The sequence below is a fragment of the Corythoichthys intestinalis genome, chromosome 4 (assembly GCF_030265065.1).
Source record: "Corythoichthys intestinalis isolate RoL2023-P3 chromosome 4, ASM3026506v1, whole genome shotgun sequence".
Classification (NCBI taxonomy): domain Eukaryota; kingdom Metazoa; phylum Chordata; class Actinopteri; order Syngnathiformes; family Syngnathidae; genus Corythoichthys; species Corythoichthys intestinalis.
This window is the reverse complement of record NC_080398.1, coordinates 6,035,495-6,044,866: the sequence shown is the minus strand read 5'-3', so window position 1 is coordinate 6,044,866 and position 9,372 is coordinate 6,035,495. Positions and strand designations below refer to the sequence as shown.

Sequence of the window (9,372 nt, the reverse complement as noted above, 5' to 3'; positions counted from 1 at the left end):
TTTTTCCCCCTCAAATAAAGATTGGAAGCCAGGGGGCGTGTCCACCCTGACGTCATCAGCGCTCAGTCGACCACTGAGGGGAAAGAAGACGAGGAGCCTCTTCACATTGCCTGCACTAAAATTGACATCAAATCATTCCCATAAGGTAGGAAACCACCTTTTGACGATTATTGGACACAAATGCACCTAATATTGTATTAGCCTTCAATATATATAATATAGAATATAAATGGCGGCCGGATGAGCGGAGTTTAATCGTCATTAATTGGCTGCATTGGATTGGAAAGATAAGAAACGTCATTGTGCGTGCGTGCGTGTACCCCCGCCGAGCGAAAAAAAGGGGTCTTGAAGGTGAACGTCTCAATCTAAAGTGCGCTCATTTATAATCTGTCATTTTTTTCACCTGATAATTAACTGCAGTAGAGGACTCCTATCATTTCCTCCTGACATATTGCGCGCTAAAGGGGGTGCGCTATGCGTCGTGCGTCAAAATGACCTTGTCATGTGCACTTGTGCATCACTGCTGCTTTACCCCCCCCCCCCCCCCCCCTCTCTCCCAATACATATTTGACGGGATGATCATGCATATAAATTCTGGTTTTTACCAGAAAAATTAGGGCTGGGCAATGATTACTTATTTTAATCGTGCATTTATCGCATGGGATTAACTGCGATTAATCTCATTTTCATACACATGATCCATTAACGACGACTTTAAAAGTAGTATATTGCACACTTTTATTATTAAATAGAATTATGTACAATTAAATGTCTACAAAGTATGTATTTGAACTGAAAATACATGTTTTAATCAAGAATGCTAATAGAAATATATATTTTAATGTAAAATACATATTATAATCAAGATTAATCGCGTGAGATTAATCGTATCGTCATACATGGAACCGCATAATCAATGCAAAATGAGTATATAGCACAGTTTTATTATAAATGATGATAGAAATCAAGATTAATCGCATGAGATTAACCGCGATTAATCTCACTGTTAAACACGCAATCCCCAAACGAATCCACAAATTGAATTAGGCGCACCACTTTAAGTGCGCTACGTACTAATTGATATGATGTGAAGATGAAATGATATGAAATATGTATTTGAACTGAAAATACATATTTTAATCAAGAGTAATCGCTTGATATTAACTGCAAATAATCCCAATCCACTCATGATTTCAATAGTCATGTATAGCACACATTTGTTATTAATTCCAATCAAAGTATATGTTTTAATTTGAAATGTACATATTTTGATTAATCGCATGAGAGTAACACGCTTAATTGCATTGTCGTACACTTAATCCCATAATAAATTCAAAAATCGTGGGTAGCAATTTTATTATAAATGCTATCAGAAATATGTGATTAATTGCAACTCATCTCAGTGCCATACACAAATATACATACAAAATATACATATTTTGATCCAGATCAATCACATGAGATTAACTGCGATTTATCGAACACACAATCCCAGAATAGATTCAGAAGTATAATGCACACTCCTATTCTAAATGCTAATAGAAATCTGTATTTTACTTTAAAATACATATTTTCAAAATTAATTGCATGAGATTAATTGCGATTAATCTCAGTGTCATACACACAATCCAATGATGAATTCAGAAGTAATATTTAGCACACTCCTTTAAATGTACTACGTACTAATTGATGTTTAAAAAATGAGATTTGAATTGAAAATACACATCCTAATCCAAAGCAATCCCATGAGATTACCTGCAAATACAGTAATCACAATCTGATCATGAATTCAATACTAGTATATAGCATGTTTTCATTAAAAATTCCAATCAAAATATATATTTTAATTTAAAATATACATACAGTGGGGAGAACAAGTATTTGATCTACTGCCAATGGGAAAACACCTTGGCAGTGTATCAAATACTTGTTCTCCCCACTGTATTTTGATCAAGATTAATCGCGTGAGATTAACGGCAATAGGCCGCACTGTCGTACACATAATCCCATAATGAATTGAAAAATATAGAAGTTTCATTATAAATGCTAAATAAAATAGGTATTTTCCCTTAAAATACACATTTTCAAGATTAATCGCAATTAATCTCATGCATTTAATCTCAGTGTCATACACGCAATCCGATAACAAATTCAGTATAGTATTATAGCGCATCACTTTAAATGTACTACGTATTAATTGGATGATGTTAAAAAATGGAATATGTAATGAAATGAAATGTAATGAAATGAAATATGTACTTGAACTGAAAATACATTTTTTTAATCCAAAGGAATCGTGTGAGATGACCTGCAAATAATCACAATACAATCATGAATTCAATAGTAGTATATAACACGCTTCTTATTATAAATTTCACTCAAAATATGTATTTTAATTTGAAATATACAAACTTTGATCAGGATTAATCACGATATTAACTGCGATTGATCGTACGGCACGCAATCCCATAATGAATTCCAAAATGTTTTAGAATACAATTTATGAGAGACAGCGCGGACCAAAAGTGGTATTCGCCATATGGCAAAATGGATTTTGCCATGCGGCAATTTTATGCCAGGTGGCAAAATGGATATCGTCAGGTGGCATTTTTTTGCCATGTGGCATTTTTTTGGGTATAATCCATTTTGCCACAATAAAAAATGCCACATGGTAAAAAAATGCCATGTGGCAAAATGGATTATACCAAAAAATGCAAAATGGCAAAAAAAATGCCACATGGCAAAATCAATTCTGCCACATGGTAAAAAAATGCCATATGGCAAAATCCATTTTGCCACAAAAAATGCTACTGTATATAGCAAAAGAAAAAACAAAAGTTAAAATGTGTTTTTTTTTGTTTTGTTTTGTTTTTGCTAGCTAGCATTTTTATGCCATGTTGCATTTTTCGGTATAATCCATTTTGCCACATGGCAAAACAAAAAAAAAAGCCACATGGCAAAATCCATTTTGCCACATGGCAAAAAAATGCCATATGGAAAAATCTATTTTGCCACAAATAAATGCTATATAGCCCCCCAAAAAAATATCACATGGCAAAAAATGCCATCTTTGTTAAAATGTGTATTGTGAACTGAAATACAAATTTCTATTAGCATTTAGAATAAATCGCAGCAGGTCTAAGAACCAAAAGTGGTGTTTACCATGTGGCATTTTTTTGCCATGTGGCAAAATGGATTTTGCCCTATGGCATTTTTTTGCCATGTAGCAAAACGGATTTTGCCATGTGGCTTTTTTTTTTTTTTTGCTAGCTAGCTAGCATTTTTTTGCCATGTGGCATTTTTTGGTATAATCCATTTTGCCACATGGCAAAACAAAAATACCACATGGCAAAATCAATTTTGCCACATGGTAAAATAATGCCATGGGGCAAAATCCATTTTGCCACCAAAAAATGCTATATAGCAAAAGAAAAAAAATGTTAAAATGTGTAATTTTTTTTTTTTTTTTTGCTAGCTAGCATTTTTTTGCCGTATGGCATTTTTTGCCATGTGGCAAAATGGATTTTGCCATGTGGCTTTTTTTTTTTTTTTTTTGCTACCTAGCATTTTTTTGCAATGTGGCATTTTTTGGTATAATCCATTTTGCCACATGGCAAAACAAAAATGCCACATGGCAAAAAAAAAGCCACACGGCAAAATCAATTTTGCCAAATGGTAAAAAAAAATGCCATATGGCAAAATCCATTTTGCCACATGGCAAAAAATGCCATATGGCCAAAAAAATGTCACATGGCAAAATCTGTTTTGCCACATGGCAAATACCACTTTTGGTTCTCGGACCTGCTGCAATTTATTATAAATGCTAATAGAAATTTGTATTTTCATTCACAATACACATTTTAACTAAAATCCATCATGTGAGATTACCAGCGATTAATCTCAGTCGTACATTCCCATCAGAATTAAAAGTATTATATAGGAATTTGAATTAGAAATGCTAATCGAAATCCGCCTTTTAATGTTAAACTGATATGAGGTCAATGATAGAATGATGTTTAAAAAATGTGCACGTAAACTATTTTTATTTCATTCAAAAGGGGACAGTCAATATTTGGCAACATTTACCCCCCAAGGCCACTGTCGTTGCTGCTCATTTGCAGCCGAGCTAGTGCTCATCTTCACACTAGCGCCATCGTCATCACCGACCGCCGTGCACACGCATGCGCTTGTCAAGTCACACACAAGCACACACACTGGGGGGCAGATTGTGCATTTTTCCATGCTTTATGGATGAAATTGCTGATTTGTAGTCACCAGTGTTCGATAGGCAATTTTTCTGGCTGCCACTGATGGCGCTAGATGTCCAATCCATTTTGACCGGGAGGGATGGCAGCGATTTGTTAATAATGATCAGTTTTTTTAAAAAATGTATTGGGTCTCCTTTATTGTTTTTAAATTAAATTTTGTTTTAGAGTCAATATAAAAGAATTTAAAAAGACAAGATAAAGATTGTTTTTATAACAAAATACAAATGAATAAAATAAAAATGAATATTTACCTTTATTAAAAAAAAAAAAAAAAAAGCCTCTCCGAGTTCAAATGGATTGGTCGTCTAAATTTTTTTTTTTTTTAAGTAAAGTTTGTTTTAAAATACCCTACATTAAACTTAGTTATTTTTATTTTTATTTATTTTTTTAATTAAAAAAAATACAAATAGAATAGAAATGTTTATGTTTAATATATGACATAATTATAATACTTAAAAAAGGAATAAAAAGAGATATCCCATTCATTTTTTTAAATTAGAAAATATAAATAAACACATTTCAAAGAAACAAAATATTTAAAAAATGGAAAAATAAAATAAAAATTTTTTTTTTTTTAAATTCTAAAAATAAAAGGGATTTTTTTAAAATAACAAAACTAAAAAGACATTATTCACATGTAATTTTTAAAAAATACTAATGAATAAAATTAATAAAATGGGTTAAAAAAAAGTCTTTTTTTTTAATAAAAAGAAACATCCACTCTTTTTCTCATATCCCCCAAAGAATTTTAATTTAAAAAAAAATACAAATAAAATAAAAAGAAAAGGTATATCTAGAATAGAAGTTAAATTAGAAAATACAAATTAAAAAAACATTTTAAAGAAATAAAATATTTTAAAAAATGGAAAAATGAAAATGTATTTGTTTTAATTCTAAAAAATAAAATTGATTTAAAAAAAACAAAATTAAAAAGAGAATATTTAATGTAAGAGAAGTTAAAAAAATTCTCAAATAAAATTAATAACATTGGGTTAAAAAATTTATAGATTTTTTCTGTAATAAAAAGAAACATCCATTTTTTTTAATCAGATTTTTTGTTATTTAAAAAAGTATGGATACAATAATAAAATGATAAAAGAATATTTATAATACATGACATAAGTATAATATTTAAAAAGCAATAAAAAAGAGATATTCCATTCATTTTTTATTAGAAAAAGTAAAAAGATCATTTTAAAGAAATATTTCAAAAATGGAAAAACGAAAAAGTAATTTTTAAAAATTTCTAAAAATAAAATAGATTTTTTTTCCAATAACAAAATTAAAAAGAGAATATTTACATGTAAGAGATTTAAAAAAACAAAACAAAAAAAAACCCTAATAAATAGAATTAATAAAATGGGGTAAAAAAATTGTCATTTTTTGTAATAATTTCATCATTTTCTCTGATCTGAAAAATATGTATTTTTTAAATTAAAAAAAAATGCTAAAATGATAAAATGATATTGATAATATATGGCATAGTATAGAAAGTATAACAGGGCAATTTTTGGTTTTGAAATTTTGATTTTTAAAATGGAAAAATAAATTGTTTTATTTTTAAAAAATACTAATAAATAATATTCATATTTTTTAAGTCAATTTTGTTTTTAAATATTATTTCGTCATAAAAATTGTATATAAATGATGGTTACTATTAATCATTTTAAAAATTATATGTCTATACACGTATACACACTCATGCCCACACTCACACATTTATTTGGGTTTTAATAAAACTAACATATTTTGTCATTTTACTAACTACCATAACACATAGTACATATGTCCATGACTACTAACTAACTTTTTCCATTGTCGATTCAGGGTCGTACGCGCCCGAGGAGTCAGCGACGAGCAACGGCGGTGGCGTTTCCGTAGTCCTCCGCGTCCCCTACAGTTGTCCCCGAATGCGCTCGGACCGCTCCTGATCCCTCCCTCACCCTAGCGAGCATCCGGCACCTCCTCATCCCGAGATGGACGACGACGGCCGTTACCGGGACAACCGCTCCGACTTCATCCGCGGCGCCAAGGACATCGCCAAGGTGGCCAAAAAGCAGGTGGGCAAGAAGATGGGCCGCGGCGTGGACAAGATGGCCGACGAGTACACCCGTCGCTCCTACAAGCGTTTCGAGGAGGAGGAGGACGACGACGACTACGCGGGGGTCCCCGGCGGCCAAGACGGCGGGGGCTACTACCGCAACGACAGCCGCGCCAACGACGACGAGGCCCACAGCGACTCCACCGAGGGTCACGACGAGGACGACGAGATCTACGAGGGCGAGTACCAGGGCATCCCGCGGGGAGAGTCGGGCAAGGCGGACGGCGCGGCGGCCGTGCAGGTGCAAGCGCAGCACTTCCGGGACCTGTCGGTGTACGAAGGCGAGCGCAGGAAGGACCAGGAGGAGCTGGCCCAGCAGTACGAAAGCATCTTGCAGGAGTGCGGACACGGCAAGTTTCAGTGGACTCTCTACTTCGTGCTGGGACTGGCGCTCATGGCCGACGGCGTGGAGATCTTCGTGGTAGGGTTCGTGCTGCCCTTCGCCGAGAAGGACATGTGCCTGTCGGAGCCCAACAAGGGCATGCTGGGTAAGAGTTAGTCTCGTTCGCCTCCCGCCAAAGGCTTCCACTCGTGAATAAAGCCTGAATATTTCTTTTTGAAGGCCGAATAGTCATTCAATATAACAGTATTTAACACAACGTACCCCCCACAGTATTTGATTTTTTACTTGAACTTATTAATATGACGTACAATACAAATTTTTGGAAAGTTATTTTGTATTTAGAGGTACTTAAAGAGCATACGACAGGAGAAAAAAGTCATAAATAGCATTATTATGTGAATTAAGAATCATATTTTGAGACAATTCGACTATATACAGCAATTTAGCAAAGCGCAGATGACGAGAAATTAGTCTTTTAATCTGCCGGTTAGCCACGCCTACCGTTGTAGGGCTCTAGCGTCCCCAACAGGTGGATGACGTCAGCGGGTGACTGGGCTCATCGGTTTTACTATTCAGCCCATTGAGGGGGAATTATTCAGAACGTGGAAAACGCGACGAAGAGAGCCGCAAAATGTCATTGTTTCAGTCTCTCTACGCCAATATTTTTACAGGATATTCTTTTTATCCAAGTATTTTCCCCAATTGCTAAATAAATGGCATGGTCATGACAAATAACAGTCTTGTGCTAAATGGAATATGAAATTATAAAAATGCACTTATTCAGGACGACATGGCAAAATTACTCCATCATGGTCAAAACTGTCGACTTCACCTTTGCTGTCGCACCTCCCGAACGATATTTTATCACACCTTAATCGGACATATGTCATTTCCCTTCCCCGGCTTCGGAGAATAAACAAACCAAGAGACGTGACAGCTAGCCGACATGCTAACCTGAACTGAGTGATGTTTCAAAGTCTTCGAAGCGCAAAATCACACATAACTAGCCCGCATTATTTGACATGACGACTGGGTTGTCGATTGTCTCCGCGGATCGGCAGACCGCCAGGCGGAGAGCAATTTACAGTTTGTTCCCCGGAGGAGGGCGGCTGCAGTTGTTGTGCAGCTAACGTGCAGCTAATGTGCATGAGGAGAGCTTTTTATATGCCTATCAATGATCAAACGTAAGTAGTCCTTTATTTAAAGAAAGTTTGTAGTATTTACTTTGTAATCACTGTATTCGTATTTGACATAATACAAAACAAGATGTTTACTCACTTCCTCGTAAGTCCAAATGGTCCCACGGTAAATATTTTCATGGCGCAGGATTAAAAAAAACTACATAAATATAGCAATCGCTTCCACACACATCCAAGCGGTCCATATCATTCAGGAGTATAAAATATCGGGTTTATTATGAAATAAACATGCTTTTTCGTGTCACATGTACTTTAAAGGGTTAATTCCGATTTAGGCAGAAATTTGGGTTACATTGCCAGCCAAGGAATGGAAGCCATTCGTAACCCGGAGACTACCTGTATATTCTTTTGAAAATGTGGCATCTAAAGGAATCTGACCTTTTAGCCAGATTGCCGGAATCACACCAGCCAAACCGCCGAAAACACCGAAAACCGCCCAATTCCAATAATCCGGCCCGGCGGAATTCTAAAAACCCGGCCAAAATGCCAAACTTACCTTAGTCTTAACCCCTTGTACTGCCTCAATTTTAAAAGCTGGAAAAAGGCTTTGAAACGCAAGTTGACGATTTATTCCAAGTCGGCAGCAATCATACAGCACAGAGAGACCCAGGCGAGGAGGCAAACTGGACCCAGGGTCACCATATCACAAGTTAACAAAAGATTCCCAAGAAATTGACAACAATTAGCTAAACATTCAGTCCTTTAAAGGCTCTGGTGAGGCGGGCTGTGGTCCGGAAGAAGGGTGTGTGTGTGGCTGTTGTTTATGATTACTGTCTTGTGGATTGGACAGGAGGATTCGGGCGTTACTGTTGTCAGGGCAACGAGAGTTAAGGATTTTGCCACCCACAGCGCCACGTGATTGCTGAGTATTCACTTCTAAGTCGCGGGTTCCTCCGTATCAGATGTTCCTTGTGGCAAGACAAGATGTCCCGCCATTTGTTCTGGACTGTCCAGAAGAGCTGATTGCGGGATTTGGTGGTGCAGATTCGGACTTGTAGATGTCTTGCCTATAACCTGCTTGTCAGCATCAATCTTGCTCAATCGGCTGCATGACGTGCGCATTGGGTTTCCGTGGTCAGAAGGCGTCCTGTATCTGTTCTGCCCTTATCTGCCCGTTGTCTTGGCGCTGCAAATTCTAATCATTTCAAGTCCAACTGTTCATAATATCAAATATATTCAGCTTGTTTTTTTTAAACTATGATATATTTGCTATCTATTTTATTTTGGATGTGTTCGAGCAATGGTCCCCAACCTTTTTTGCACCACGGACCGGTGTGATGTGGGCCTTTTTTTTCACGAACTGGCAATGTGTAGCAGAAAGTTATGGTAAATGTAAAATAACATGACGGGGCTAAAACCGAGCATTAAGTGCAGGGAAGCAGTAACTCACCGTACACTGAATGAACCTTTTTTAATAGATTTCAGCCACATATTATGCAGAATGGACTTGGTTGTAGGCTC

The 9,372-nt window shown here is 35.9% G+C and overlaps 1 protein-coding gene across 1 annotated transcript in view; it reads left to right on the top strand.

The window, feature by feature from the left end:
• The window catches only part of LOC130915015 (synaptic vesicle glycoprotein 2A-like), a 44,155-nt gene continuing 34,783 nt past the window's right edge, over window positions 1-9,372 (top strand). Inside the window, exons 1-2 of the mRNA XM_057834678.1 lie at window positions 1-145; window positions 6,096-6,857. Coding sequence (XP_057690661.1) covers window positions 6,245-6,857 — 613 coding nt within the window. The 5' untranslated portion in view covers window positions 1-145; window positions 6,096-6,244. The remainder of the gene's footprint in view (window positions 146-6,095; window positions 6,858-9,372) is intronic.